At 43.3% G+C, this 15436-nt stretch overlaps 1 protein-coding gene across 4 annotated transcripts in view; it reads right to left on the bottom strand.

Annotated features, from left to right (window-relative positions):
• The window catches only part of HIVEP3 (HIVEP zinc finger 3), a 1670978-nt gene that overhangs the window by 124939 nt on the left and 1530603 nt on the right, over nucleotides 1-15436 (bottom strand). For all 4 annotated transcript variants that reach the window (XM_069224892.1, XM_069224893.1, XM_069224894.1 and 1 more), the window contains one exon: nucleotides 4854-10309. In XM_069224892.1, coding sequence (XP_069080993.1) covers nucleotides 4854-9803 — 4950 coding nt within the window. In that variant the 5' untranslated portion in view covers nucleotides 9804-10309. The remainder of the gene's footprint in view (nucleotides 1-4853; nucleotides 10310-15436) is intronic.

Raw genomic sequence — 15436 nt, forward strand, 5'->3', positions numbered from 1 at the left:
GCCAAGTAGCTCCTCAGAAACAACTCATCCCTCTGACAGCACGACACATCCTCAATGCCAGATTTCATGTTGCAAGCTCTCTTCAATGAGATCCTCGACAACGGCACTGGACCTCGCTCCGCAGCCTTCCTGTATCTCAGATCTCATGCATCGCTTCAAAATCTTTGTATCAATGTTATCTATTTCTGTATACCCTGTCAGTTCAAATGTCACTATCTCGACTGGGGTGGTGTGTGTGGGGGGATAGAATGTAGACTTCTTTCCTAAGCCTGTAGTATATGTCTCTTGTGTAGTTTCTAGGTCCTCAAAGTGTGACTTCAAACATAATTTGCAGAAGAAGGCCACTAGCTCGCAATGTATCTGAAATCAAAATTTGGTGTGAGCACAAAACCCATACCTTTATTCAGTACCTGTAATTGTGTGTCTGTAAGTGTTTTTTCAGTGAGATTAGTCACTAAGCTACTGATGTGCTTGGGCCATGTTGTGTATTGGACATGCTCCTCCTGTGCATTCGTATTTCTTCGGTGTCCCATTGTACCCTGTTATCCCTTTTTGTTCTTCCTCTGTGGTCCTGGCACCTGGCTAAAAAAGGTGGGCGCTGATTTTGTGGGAAAGTTGGGGGACCCACAGGGTTAAACAGTTGTCCCCCATGGCATCATCCGTTGGACATGTGATGGAAAAGGTGACTGGAAGTACTGTGGCGTGGGTGGGTGGGTGTGTAGTTGGACCCCTGCCAAGGTCATGCCCAGGGACTCCTTCTATTCCTTGTGTTAGTTCTCCATTTTTAGTCATTGTCATGGCCCCATGTCTCTGAGTCTGTAAACCTGTCATCTGGTGAATTTGCATCCAACAGGTCAGTATTTCTGGGTGCTTTACATTCTGGTGTGGAGTAGGAATATACCTTACTAAATGAAAATCTTTTGACATGGTTGTGGAGTTTTTGATTCTTAAATTGGGTGAGAAACTACTTGTTTACTAGCAAGCCTCTTGGGGCTGCATTGGCTCTGAGGTACTCAGTCATTATAACCCCATGGAGAATTACTCTTGTTCTGCTTCTCTTTTTTCGGTCAATGTTTCCCAGTCTTGTGTCTGTGATGTAATCTGAGCGATATTCAAATTTGACAAGAGAGAAGGTCCTGCCAGAATTTCATTTATATCCTCAATCATGAAGGTTAGACCGAAATTCTGTGCCATTTTCAAAGTGTGATGATGTGCTCTGCCTGTGCCTTTTGAGTGCTGAAGTAACGCCTTAAAAGCAGATGGTATATTTCATGTTCATAGTTAGACAATTAGGCTTGTCAATACACAAATAACCAGAAGAGAGGAGTGAGAACCTAATTAAGAGTTACCCTCAGCTTCCCTGAATACATCTAGTCATACCACAAGAGACAGTTAGCCAAATTAGTTTGTGATCTTTTTAAATTTGAGAGAGATTTGAACTTGTACTTGCAATCCCTTAGGAAAAGAGCTCCAGTTTCAAGCTGCATTGAGCCCATTCACTCACACTAGGAGTAGTGTGTGAGGATCTGATGATGAAGAACGTCACTGTTGGTAGCTGTGGATGAGGATCCTACTAATATATTCATGAGATGTCTAGATTGCACTGATCCATCTGGGTGTGGCTCCTTGGCCATCCTGTGGTATATTGGGACCAGCCAACTGATCTCTAAAATTTAAAGAGATCACAAAGTCATTAGGCTAACCGTCTCTTGTGTTATTATTTGACATACTAAGAGAAGCTGAGGGTTACCCTTAATTAGCTTCTTAGTCTCCCCTTCTGGTTATTTGTACATGGTGAAATACCTCCCAAACCGCGTTTTATTTTTTGTTAACCTAGTCCGCTAGTTCCTTATCCATGTGTAACAATTATTTTTAATGTGACATTCTTCCCATGAATTCTATTGTTGCAGAACTGCATCCTGAGATTTTATAAGGACAAAACTTTATTTCAGTTTCTTTGTCCCTCTTTCCTATTGAAGTATATATTATTTTTAGTTCTGTTCTTTTTTAAAAGTGAAGGCTGTGCCCCTGGTGCACCACATATTTCTAAATACAAACGGTGCCCCTACACCCCCTGTATCCAGGCATGTCCATTTATTTTACTTCATATTTCCCATCCTGAGTCTTTCTTGGTGCCTAACCTGTGGGGTGGTGCAGACATGGATATTTATGCCTCAAACTCTGTAAACCCACTGGAGAACTCATGGTGCTGTGGGTCTTGTAAAACAGAGGGACTTTAAGATATATCTCCAAATTCTGGACGATATGAATCTTTCAACAGTTATGCATTATAAAGTGCGTGGGCAACGCAAGGTGCCTAAGTGAAACAAGGAGACAAAAGTGCAGGATTATGTGTGTAAGCAAACAGTGAATGTCATGATGCAAGAATCTGTGACAATAATGAGGGCAGAGGCTTTCGTTGAGTGAAAATATGCCCATGGCAGGTAAGTCACAGCAGCTTGTCTTTTTTGAATCATGGAAAACAAAGCACATCCCAAACCCCATTTAAAAAAATCATGAGGTGATCCAGGGATAAGTGTGAGGAGTGAAGAGGTAACGTTGCAGGAAGAAAGAGAAGGGTTTGTTAAAGATCAAATTAGAGACAAAGTTCCACTAGTAAAATGATTTAGTTTGATAAAGCCAGAAGAAACTGGGAGTGAAGAGAACAACTGGTCTACATGTAATGCTCTCCAAACTGTGTAAAGCCAAACATGTTGCTCCATTAATTAAACCTTTCACATCAAAACACCATAATAAGCAGAAATCACCTTATGAATAGAGAGAGTCAGGGATGTGGAATTGCTATGGCCCGGGACATATTGTTTGGGGTCAAGGGCAACAGGTTTTCATGTTTATTTTGTCCTTATGACAAGTAGACGTAACCCCCTTGCAGCACAAACCCTTTGGCTGCCAGTTTGCAGAGAAGGGAACTGTCTGCAGTTGAGGTCATATGTGTCCAAAAGCTAATGCTGTTCGAACTTGTATTTATGGGTCATTAATTCAAAGACTTCATTACTAGGGTGAGCACTGTAAATAAGCGTTTTATGGTCACACTGCACTTCTGACAGTGGTTCCAGTAAAAAAACTTTTAAAAAAGTGTCCATATATGTTTGAAAAAAATTAACAATATGAGGCGTGTACGTGTAATGCTCCCAGAATGCTCTCTGATTAGATGCAAATGTTTGCAGAAGCTTGTAAGCAAGAGTGATGATTCTTTGCTTTCAAAATAAAATGTTACGAAAGAAATTCAAGTAGGAAAAAAAAGTTTTGTTACTATGAAATTTTATGTGCTACTTCTTTGAAGTGTCATTTAGTAAAATGTGTTGATGCATGATAGTATGTCCAAAAATATACCTAAGGGAAAAATCAGTGTAACCATTTTCAACAAGATTATGGGAAGCATGAAAGTAAACAAGCACTGGCAAAGCCAAATGATCCAACATTTTATTTTTTTGAGTCTTTTGGTTTCGTCAGTGCATGTCTTGTTTTAACATAGCTTTTGTAAACCTTTATTGTTTTGGGAGCTGCCAGGCCCTCACTATTGTAACAAACATTGGCAAAAAGCAAAAAAAGTTTTTTGTTCTCAAATACGCACACATTGCCACCAGTGGCGCAATAAAGGCCCTGCAGCCCCCTCCAGGGGGCCCACACAGCACAGCACCTGCACTGAGGGAGAATGGAGAGAGGAGTCCCTCCATGTTCTTTGTAGGAAGGCCATCTCCAGTTTCGTTACAACACTGATTGCCACAGAAGTTTCTGGCATTGAACAAAACTACTTTGTGTGCCAATATACTCCTTATGGAAGAGCAGAATGTGATCGCTCACATAAATGCCAGCTGATAGAGAGAGAAACAGAAGTTTAATCAAAACAAAATGTCTTTATTAACACCAGACCTAATTAGGGACCTAGGGCCATATGTACGAACACTTTTTCCCATAGACAGAGAATGGGTAAAAACCTTTGCTACATCTGGCCTCTAATTCTTAAAGAAAGTCACAAAAGTGCACCCATGGTTCACTTTTCCACCAACCACTTGTTTCCCCAACCCCGGAAGAACTTCTACTTCTGCTATTGTCTGGTGTAAATTGCCAGCCTTTCTCATTATGGGAAAAGATTAGAAGAGCTGGTGAAAATTCTTAAAACATGCAAGTTAGTAGGTTTGCAGACTCAATGGCATTCCAGCCCTGAAACTATTGCTTACTGCTTCTTCCAGCCCCAGTATGTAGATCTGTGGAAAAGTGGCAAAATAAGGAAATTGCTATAGTAGGGATTGAAATTGCAAGTATTCAAGCCGTATTACAGTAATTAGAGGCTATTATCAGAGCTCTTACATAATGAGACTGCTGCCATAATTTGTCACTGCACTACAAGGCGCCAAAGGGACAAGTATATTTGTTTTTACAGGACAAATAGATTTGAGAAGCAACCTGTCCCATGGACAAGTAAATATTTTATTAAATTCCACATCCCTGGAGAGTGCTTTGAAAATTGTCATATTCTTTATAGAAAGTATCTAGCGAGCTAAAGCAAGAATATCATAAGCAGACTGTCAAAACAGCACAAGTACTGAATGATCACACATGTAATGCACAGCCCTTGTGCATGCGCTGTTAGTGTACTGCATAAATGTGAGACAGCCATGTGTCAACATCCATTTACCCACAAAGGACCACTCTGTATTTGTGCCACAATAATAAGTTACAGTTCTGCAAAATCAAGGCTGTTGAACTGTTACTATGCAATGCAGCACCATATTCAAAGCAAACACGCCTGGTGTGCGTGTGGCAACTAGATTAAATTAAGAGTGCGAACAGAATGAAAAGACCAATAAAAAGTAAAAAGTCATCATTACCTCTGACATTTTTGGCTTCCTTTTGCTGGAGGGTACCAATCTTCCTGTCTCTGGACGGGGAACTGTGGCCATACTGTATATTTCTTTGCTCAACTTCTGCTTTGACCTCAGAAGTGACAGAGCTGTTTTCGTTGATATTCCAGGGAGGTTTGGATTGTAAAGGCTGATGCACCAGCTTGCGTACACAGAAGCCCTTCGGTCAGCTTGCTGAATGTGATTTGGCTTAATGTAGTTTAAATAGCACCAAGTGACATTTGTGGTTGTATGCAGACTGGGAAACTGGGGTCCCTTTTTCACATCTGCACCTTCCCCTGAACTTGTTGCACTTGTACTAAGAGCTGCTGGAGGAGATGTGCTCATTGGGCTACAAGGCTGTGGATCATAAAACTCTGTACTGTCCTCTTTCTTCACAGGTTGTAGGGGTAGCTTGATGTGATATTGCTTGCCCACTGGTTGTTTGCGGTCTTCCGGTGATTGAGAATGAGAAGTCAGCTGTAAACAATGTGGAATTCCCCTGGGAATTGACTGATCTGAGCTTGAGCTGATGGGCACCTCTACGTCCACTCTGCTGCCAACTTGTGTGGGCAGCTTTGATTGCTCTTTGCTGTTTTCTTCATCAGCACTTGCTTCTTTCACAGATGATGATTTCAATAAATCCAGTTTTTCTTCTGACTCCGATACTGCCTCCTCCTTCACTCTCTTCTGCTGCTGGGTCTCCATTGTGAGCTCTAAACTTCCAGCAGGAGAAAGCATGCGCTTGCTTCCACCAGCTGTTGATGTGCTGCCATCCAATCCCAATTCACTCTCAGACAGAGACGCTAGGGGCACAAAGTCCCTTCTGTCCATCGTTGGTAAGGGCACCCTTAAGTATGGAGTCTGGCAGAAGCTTCTTTGATCTTCTGATATCATTTGTGCCAAATCAAAGCCCACTCCATGAACTCCTTTATGTCGGCTGTCATCAAATTTACGGATAAAAAGAGAAGAGGCAGTGCAGTGGGACTGAGTAACTAGAATTTGAGAAAGAGTTGTATACATTGCATTACCATAAGATGGCATGTGAGTCTGAATCCTAACAGGAACTACAAGAGACATCACAGGATCTGTACAAGCTGGTACCACCATTTGGGATCTTGTTTCCATTGTGGATGGGAGGCTGGTAGTGAGAGGCAATGGCTGAAGTGTACCCTCTTTGCATGTTGAGATAGTGGAGGAGTGCACTGGAGGAGAGAGGGCTGCTTTTGTTTGTGGCATAGGTTCGCAAACCTCTGATTGCAACTGAAGGGCAAGCTGGGATGGCAATGGCAAAAAGTATGCAGGGTGGATGGGGGAAGAGCCTGTGTAATGCATTGGGACATAAGGGGGATGTGGTCTGAAAGGTAGCTCTATAGGGTGTGAAATCAGCTGCTGTGCAATCTGTAGTTGGCTTGGGTGGAGCAGTGCATGTTGAATGGGAAGCTGTGGTGCTTGAAACAATGATGGTGATATCTGAGGGAATGGGAACTGGGTAGCGAGGAGTTCTGACATGGCTTGTGTTGAAAACAGTTCTGGTGGCTGCAAGAGATGCTGTACTGGAAAAAGTGGCAAAGATTTTTCCTGTATTGCCACCTGTGGCATGGGAGCATTAAACAATTGCAAAGCTTCAGTCAATGGCTGCGTATAATCGAGACTCTCTTTCAACTGGCTGTGTTCTTTGGGATAATCTCTAAGCGGTGTAATGGAAGAGGGAGAAGAAGAATGGGAACCTCTTTTGACACTAGCTTTACTTGAAGATACAAATGCTTCTTCCTTCTCTTTCCAGCCCTTACCATAGTCTGGATCATGCTCTACGTGTCTACTAAGAGAAGCCTGCCGAGTCTGAAAGCACTTTCTCTTCTCCTGGGCAGAGAAAGAGGCAGTGGGACCTGATGCAGCTGCTGATGACAAGCTTCCATAGTCAAATGATTTGCTGCGGTTTTCAGAGATCTGCGGGGTATGAGAAACATTTGGTGTCTGCTCTGAAGCAGATCTCCGCATTTCGCGAGCATGAGGAGGAGGATGATGGGTTGGTACAGTCAACATATGAGTACCAAAAGGTTTGCTAAGCATTTCAGATGATTGACCAGAAGCTTCTTCTCGTTCAAATGAAACAGAATGACTTGAGGTGTGTGATATACTACTTTCCTGGCTAGGACTTCTGGTAAGGCTTACTGATTCGAAGCTAGACTCACCAGATGACTGGGCCATTTCTGCTAAGCGTAGTCGTTTCTTTTTGGGTGGCAGCTTCTCTGTTGGAAGCTGAGACAGGGTTTGACTTCGTTGAGGCCACTGAAACTCCTCTACCTTTTCCTGCTCTTTTGGAAGTGGCTCACGCTCAGATTCTGGTCTGTCAGGCTCTTCGGTGACTAGTATCTCCGGAACCTGGATATTTGGCTGGCGCACCAACTTTGACTGCAGAGCATGCAATGATCGTGTATGCTGTGCTGCTGGTTGAGATGAGCTCTGGACAGCTGGTATATCTTCGTCTTCTAAGCCACTCATCTGTTCCACGGACTCAGACTTTTCAAATGAGCTAGTATGTTGAATTACTGAAATTTCTTTTGACGTTGTTCGTCTTTCTTTAATTTCCTCACTCATAGGCATTGTTTGGTTTACTCTACTAAAATCCATGCTTGTATCAGGTGGAGAAGCCGCTTCATGCCCTTCTGCTGATGATATAATGCTATCTGTGGATAGGCACAACGCAACATCAGATGTTCTGCTGGACTGCCCAGACTTGGTAATCACATACCCTGGCGGATCTTCATCATCTCCAAAACTTTTTTCTTTCCGTCTTTTCCTTAATGGAGCAAGTTCAACACTAGAGCCTATCTTGTACTGCATTGCCTCTGGCGATGGAGCACGCTCTTCAAGACCCCTAGCAGGTTCTATTGAGGCATGCAATGGTGCAGATCGAGGCATCGAAATCTGAAGTTCCGAACAGTAGTATTTTTTATGGGCATCATAGTTATCCTTTTTTTTATATCGAGCACCACATATGTTACATTCATACATTAACCCCTTCATTTTTGGGCCCTTACGTGACTTTTTGGTCGGATCAACTTCCTTGTGTTCATGCTCTTCGGCATGTGTGGAAAGCACATCTTTGCTTACTGAGCTGAACTCTTCAGAACTGTATTCCATACCCATTGGCAGTTCGATAGCTGGTTGGCGTTTCAGCATTCTGGGGTGAGAGGAGAAGACATGACTTCGGCTCAAGACATCAGGAGACTCCATTAACTGGTTATCTAGTGAATAACTAGCTCTAAATGTATGCGGCGAACTAACTGTGCAGGCAGAAGAAGGCATTGAGTGGCTTCTTAGCAGAGGCACAGGTTCAGTGGTACTATGAGTATGCTGAAGGGGTAAGAATGGTTGCTCAGGCTTACCCTTTTCACCTGGAGACGCCAACATTTTTGAAGCATCTAACTGGCTAGTGGTGCCAGAAGACTTGATGTCGAACTGGAATGGATCTCGAAAGGAGGCAGCCTTTGGAGATTCAATGCTGCTACGTCTAGACAAAGAACTTCTTCTTGGTTTCACGCTGTCAATTTCACTTGTGTCCACCACAGCTTCATTGATGGTTATCAGCTTGGTTATGTGCTCAATTACTTGAGTTCTAGGCACAGAAAGAGAGATGCTTGCTTTATCTTCATGTGGTGACCCTTGGGATGTTGCAGATTTTTGCCCAATTCGACCACATTTCCCAAAAATGATTTCTGCATAGGACTTTGCATTTGTGTTGGGTGGGCTGATCTGCTGTTCCGCACTTTCTGAGCGTGAAAAGTAGCCAGATTCTGTGCTGCCTTTGCTACCTGGGCTAAGAAAAGGTTGTTCCTCTATGATCTTTTTCCTTTCGCTTAGGCGGAGTGCAAGTTTCTGCTTTATGGAATGTGTATCCTCTGGTTTATGACTCAAAGCATGCTCTGAAGATGGTTCCACAAACTGGGTGCTATCCTCAAGTGACTGAGACATACTGGAATGGGACAATGAGTAATGCTCAAGGCTTGTACTGTGGCTTCCGGTACCATATGAGCTGCAAGGTGACAAGCTATGCTTCTGTCTTGCTGGCAAGTCTGCTAAATGGCTTGCCAGGATACCAGTCTCCTCTTCAGAATCGGTGCTTTCACCTTCGGTTGGCTCTTCAAATTCCTCCCTACCAAGCCCCTCCATTTCCAAGCTCGAAGGATACATCTCTGCTTCAAGTCCTGAGGCCAGCCCAGCTTTAATTCTATGAGCATGAGATTTCCTATGTTTGTACAAATTGCTTTTCGTCTTAAAAGAGAACCCACAAGCTGAGCATGGGTATGGACGCTCACCAGTATGGGACCTGATATGTTTTTCTAGCACGCTAGGCTTAGCACAGGGCCGGCTGCAGTACGGACAGATGTATTTCCCTGGCTTCTGAGGCTTCTTTTCTTTCTTGGGCACCTCTTCTGCTTGTTTCAGTGTCCCCTGAGAAGACCGGTGGAGGTACACCTTCTGAACTGATGGTGAGTCTTCTCCGGACATAGTAGGTGCATGGGAAGGAATGAGCTGACTGTGGCTGTGTAGTCCAGGAGAATCAAATGACCCAGACACACTGGGCCGGGCTGAATCCACTAGCTGCCAAGCTGACCCTTCGAGGCTATGCTCTGGATTTCCAGGAGACATAAATGCTGGTGACAGGGGTCGCTGCTGCAGTTTGGCAGCATGATGCAAGTGCTCTAAAGACGGACCTTTGGAAAGTTTTGGACGTCCAACTTTCCTCTTTACAGTTGTGAACTGTGGCTGTAATGGAACATCAGTTGCTGGGCTTTCTTGTAAAGCGGTGGATCGCTCTGGGAACACTGGTGCTGAAGAAATACTGCCCTGCAAGGCCTCTCCTTTGGTCAGTCTTCTTCTTATCCCTTCCTCTGACTTTTTTGTGCTCTTCCTGCTTTGCTCGGGCTCCATGTCCTCAATAAAGACTTTGAATGTTACGTAGTGAATATTCTGGCAATCTTCATTTAGAGACTGAAAGGTATCTCCATTTGACTCTCTACCTTTGTTTGCAGCTACATCCTTTATGAATTGACTAAAATGTCACTGGTAGCAGTTTGACTCCAATAAAAGTTTTAACAAAGTCAAAAAAGTTCACATTGGTAATGTGTAGCTAACTACTTCAAAGTGAGAAACTTCTGAAAGAGCTCCAGTCCAAATATTGCGAACTTCACTGAAGATCTGCGCCTCGCCATTTTCTGTCAAGTTAAAAGTGCCATGTCTTCAAAGTTTCAAATCAACCCACAGTGGAGCTTGTGTTTATTATACAAAACACTCAAGTTTAAAGGCTGCCATGTTTATCTTGTAGTCGCCTCTTCCATTTTCACCAGGAAAAGTAATACTGAGCGGCATTCTTCCAGGGTAGCTTCCTCCACCGTCCCCGTTTCAGCTGCGAGTCATTCCCACTAACGTCAACATCCCTGTAACAATAAACAAGAGTCCATATTTTCACAGATATCCTTAAAAACGGCTTGTAAAATTTCACAAGCAGCCCCATTCGTTAAAAATTCATACAAGAGCCTTCAACATTCATCTATAAGGATCAGATTAATCCATGATTATTTTCAAGATATTCACAAAGATTAAAATTACATAAAATTAAAATCATTTATGCAGTCAGTGGTTAACCTGAAAATCTAGCATAGCATGAACAGAAGGGTACACTTCAGATCTATAAAAAATATCATGAAATTCATCTGCTGTGTTCAGTGACAACTTCACAAGATAATAACACAACTTTACACTAGGCATTGAAAATATTACTAACATTCAATCAATCAATCAATCAATCAAAGAGGTCTTGTAAAGCGCAAGCTTGTCACCTGAGGGGACTCCAGTGGCTGGAGGGATGCTGTAGGCCTTTGGCGGCCAGCGGTACAAGTGGAACGGCCAAGTCTTGAGTTGCTTTCAGAAGTCCTTCCGAGAAGAGGAGGTGCACAGGTGGAGGGGGAGGTCGGTCCAGGACTTGGCAGTGAGGCGGGAGAAGAGCGACCTCAGAAGCGCTTGCGATGGATGAGGGGGACGTGGGCCTGGGTGAGGGTGGCTGATCTGAATTCCCTATGTGGAATGTGAGGGGGTTGTGGATGTAGGTGGGTCCGGTGTTATGGAGGGCCTTGTAGGCAATCAAGAGGAGCTTGTAGAGGCATCTTTGCTGGACAGGAAGTCAGTGGAGGGCCCTGAGGCGGGGAGTGATGCTGGTTCATCTGGGGAGGCTGAGGATGAGTCCTGCTCCTGCATTCTGGATGGTCTGGAGGTGGTTCATGAGCTGCTTCATGGTTTCGGTGTAGAGCACGTTGCCGTAGTCAAGTCGGCTGGAGATGAGGGCCTAGGCAACTGTTTTCCGGGTAAAGATGGAGATCCATCAGAAGATGTTTTGGAGCATGAGGAGGATGTAAAAGCAGGCAGAGGAGAACGCATTGATCTGCTGCTTTATGGTCAGTTGGGTGTCCTGGATAATCCAGAGGTTGCATGTGTGGTTGGTAAGGGTCTCAGGGTTGCGGGCCACCAGGTTTCATCCCAGGAGGAGTTTTTTTTCTCCCAAAGATGAGGATCTATATTTTGTCTGAATTGAGGCAGTTGGTCCTCATCCAAGTGGCAATGTCAGTTAATGGTGTTTTGGAAGCTGGTTCGTGTGGCGGCATCGGTGGTGAGGGATAGGCCTCTCTTGGTGAGGGATAGGACGAAATTGGTGTCTTTAGCGTAGGAATTGATGTTGAGTCCATGAGTGCGTGCGATGTCTGTCAGTGGAGTCATGTAAGTGTTGAAGAGGGTGGGGCTGAGGGAGGAGCCCTAGGGAATGCCGCAGATGATGTCTTTGGGTGTGAGGTTGAAGAGAGGGGGGAGGCTTCTCTCTGTTCGGCCGGAGAAGAAGGATGAGATCCAGTTTAGTGCATTGTCTTGTATGCCAATCCTGAGGACTCTGGTGATGAGGGTGTGGTGGGAGATGGTGTTGAGATCTGCCTTTAAGTCAAGAAGGTTGAGGGCCTCTGTTCTCCCTAGGTCGACGAGGTGTCTGATGTTGTTGGTTGCTCCGATCAAGGCGGTCTTGGTGCTGTGATTGGGTCGGAAGCCAGATTTGGATGGGTTGAGCAAGTTGTTGTCATTGAGGTAATCTGTGAGCTGGCAGTTGATGGCCTTTTCTAAGACCTTGGTGGAAATGGGAGGAGCAAGATGGTAGTTTTTTAGCTCATTGCAGTCGGCTAAGGGTTTCTTCAGGAGGATCTTGACCTCAGTGTGCTTCCAGAAGTCTGGGACAGTGGCTATGGAGATGGGGTGTTGAGGATTTCTGTGAGGGAGGTTCTGATTACTTCTCTTCCTATGTTGTAGAAGTGGTGCTGGCAGGTGTCAGTGGGAGGATCCCGAGTGGATGGAGGGATGGAGATGGTGTCCTCGGTAGGGAGCTGTTTCTAATCTGTGGGAGTGAGAGGGGGTTAGGGTGCAGGGCTGGTCGAGGTTGGTATGCTGGGTGTCAAAGTTGCTGTAAATGTCGGCGATCTTTTGGTGAAAGTAGTCCGAGAGTGCTGCAGAGGGCTCATGAGGGGTGGATGATGTTCTGTGTGGCAGAGAGGCAGGAGAATTCACAGATGATGCTGAGGAGTTCCTCTGTGTGGTTGGTGCTTGCCTGGTTGTGGGTAGTGAGTGCTTCTTTCTTGGTCTCCCTGAATCGATGGTGGTATCTGTTGAGGGCATACCTGAAGGAGTTGAGGTTGGTGGGGGTCTGTTGAAGCACCTAAGTCTCTCTAGTTTCCTGCAGTGGCGTCCGAGGGTAAGAAGTTCTGGGGTGAACCATTTGGCTTGCTTGGTGGGTGTGTTGCTTGTGCTGCTCTAGAGTGGGGCGATGGTTTTGGCGGCTGAGGAGATCCAGTTGGAGAAGTTCTAAATGCAGAGCTCGAGGGTGTCTGTGGGGATGGATCAAATTTCCTTAAAGGCGGAGACCCATGGTGATTTTGTGACTTCGCCCCAGTTACGGCAAGGGAAGGTGGGGGTTTTTAGTCAGGTCTTCAGGCAGTCCACCGACGGTGAGGTGGACAATGTTGTGGTCCGTCCATGTTACCTCGGCGGTGTGGGAGAACTTGGTTACCCCACCGGAGTGCATTCTCCCACATTCTTTAATCACATTGTTGGGGCATGGTTTAATTTAAAAAGCAACATTTAGATTTACCCATAATCAATTTAATTGAACCGCTGCCAGCTAAGAGGTTCTTGGTGTGTGACCAAGAGCTTTCAATGCATACTGTTGTATATGCTTTACAGGGTGATGGAATGACAGGACAGAGAAATATCAGAGAGACTCATTTTTCTAAAAGGAATGCTTGGTAAAGAAGTACAACTATGTAAGAAAATCCCTCTTTCTGCAATGTACCATGACTACCAAATACGTTTTGGTGTGTTTTGACCTCTGCCATGATTGTAGACATGCTGAACTGGCCCAGTTTGATATGCTCTTTTTAAAAGATTAAGTATTTGTATTTTTCAAAGCCCATATCTGTCACTTTTACTAAGACAAGTCACTTGTGTAATTGAAGAATAAATTACATGGTATTTTTGATTACATGTTTTTAACAGTTTCAACTGGAAGCCCTCATTCATATTGAATAAAATCTGAAACTTAAGACAGAAAGGTGATAACATGAAAAAAGAAGTACAAGCCTAATTATCTAATACCTTTTAATAGTTTTGGAATAAAAAATATATAAAACATATATATTCTGCCTGAGCTCAGCTGAAGTGCATTCCAATTGTTAAGCACATTTTGCATTTGACACCTTTGCTGGCCTCTGTTTAAAAGGTACCACATCAAATGGCTGGCCGCGCAGACCTCACAGGATTAAGAGTGAAGAACCAATGGCTTCAAGATGGAAACCTACCTTTGAATTAATTCCAGCTATACAGTTTTAATTCACTGAAGGAAACTAATGACTTGGGAGAATCTTTCTGTCTCCCAGAAGCCAAAGAAACTCATATGTTTACTTTACTTGTTGTTTTTACTTTAAATTAGTCTCAGTGAAACACATATGCGTGTGCAACCAAGATGGCAGGCACCCTGAGCTCCATCCTTACTTGTGCATGCACCGATTTTTAGACACAGAATTACATTGTTTTGGCCATTTCAGAAGTGTATTCTATACATACAAAGTTCCCCCCTTCAGCCTATTGATGTTCCATCTGGTTTCCTTGGCTGACAAGGGAGTTTCCTATGGGCTGCAAATCCTGTCAAGTGACTGTATTGAGAGGAGGGATATCCAGAGGAGAGAAGATGGGCTTTATAACCCATTTAAATTTTTGAAAGGTGCTGCCTTTTTAAACTTTGCAGTTATTAAAGGAATACTGAGTCTTTCTTTTAAACTGCAAGCACTATAACACCCGTTTTTCCCATTAAAGCCTTGGTCAATTGCGTATTGTTTTAATAATAAGTACTACTGTTGCATTTCATATCTAATTCAGTCATTGGCGTTCCTGACACTGTTTAAATATGTTCAATTCAGACATAAAAGACACATTGCATACTTTTCACAAAAGAAAGCAAGATACTTCACCACCACCTGCTACGTCTAAACTGACTGAGTCACAGGAGCACAGGAGGAGCCAAAGGTAAACATTCTGGAAGAAGTTCAGGTGATGATACATAGTAACACAGACACTATTTGTTCTGATACTATAACACATTTTAAGAGACTTAGAAGATCTTTTGATGAAAGTTTCTGATAATGAGATTAAAATATGAGATAATCAAGCTCCAAGTGCTCATTTAACACCTTCAGTTATATATATTACATCTATGAAAAGGATGTTGTTGTATTTGGAAAATAGAATATAACTTGTATATCTTGAATTTAAATGAGAATACTGAGGGTCAGGATCACAGAGCCTTTTTGAGAAATGTATTACCATTCCTATTGAAATTAAAACTATCAGAGAAGTTTGAAATAGATAACGCTCATTGTGTACCCTCACACTGTGAACGTAACCAATCTAAACCACAGCAAGTCATATTTAAAGTGTTACATCATCATCACCTCATAATGATACGTAATGCTGTCTGGGAGATTCCAACCTTAATGGTGGAAGGCAATAAAATAGATATACATCAAGACTTTGCTAAGGAAACTGTTGCATTATATAAGCAATGTTCTGATCCATGCCCTCTGCTTCATGAAACATGTTATAAATATGGAGTGTTTGATCCATCAGTCATTAGAATATGGAAAAATGATATAGCTAAGTCTTTTTCTTCACCTGCAGATTTGATTGCCTATTTGGATTTTCATGTTCCGGTGGCAATGGACTCTCAAACTACCACACCTGACACATGATATTCAGCCATTTTGCTGTCCTAATAACCTTCTTTTCTTTAAAAGGTACCATGGCGCTCGCTCGCCAACTTAGATTGTACCTTCGCGGTCTCAAATATTCATTTAGTGTTGTTTTTTCTTAGGATTATTACTGTCATGTTTGTTTTGTCATTTTTGTGGGCTACTTTATTTATGTACTCCATATTATTAGTTCCTGTGTTTTATTTTCTTCCATATCCCTTCCTATTTCTTTTT

The sequence above is a fragment of the Pleurodeles waltl genome, chromosome 3_1 (genome assembly GCF_031143425.1).
Source record: "Pleurodeles waltl isolate 20211129_DDA chromosome 3_1, aPleWal1.hap1.20221129, whole genome shotgun sequence".
In the NCBI taxonomy this organism is placed as follows: Eukaryota; Metazoa; Chordata; class Amphibia; order Caudata; family Salamandridae; genus Pleurodeles; species Pleurodeles waltl.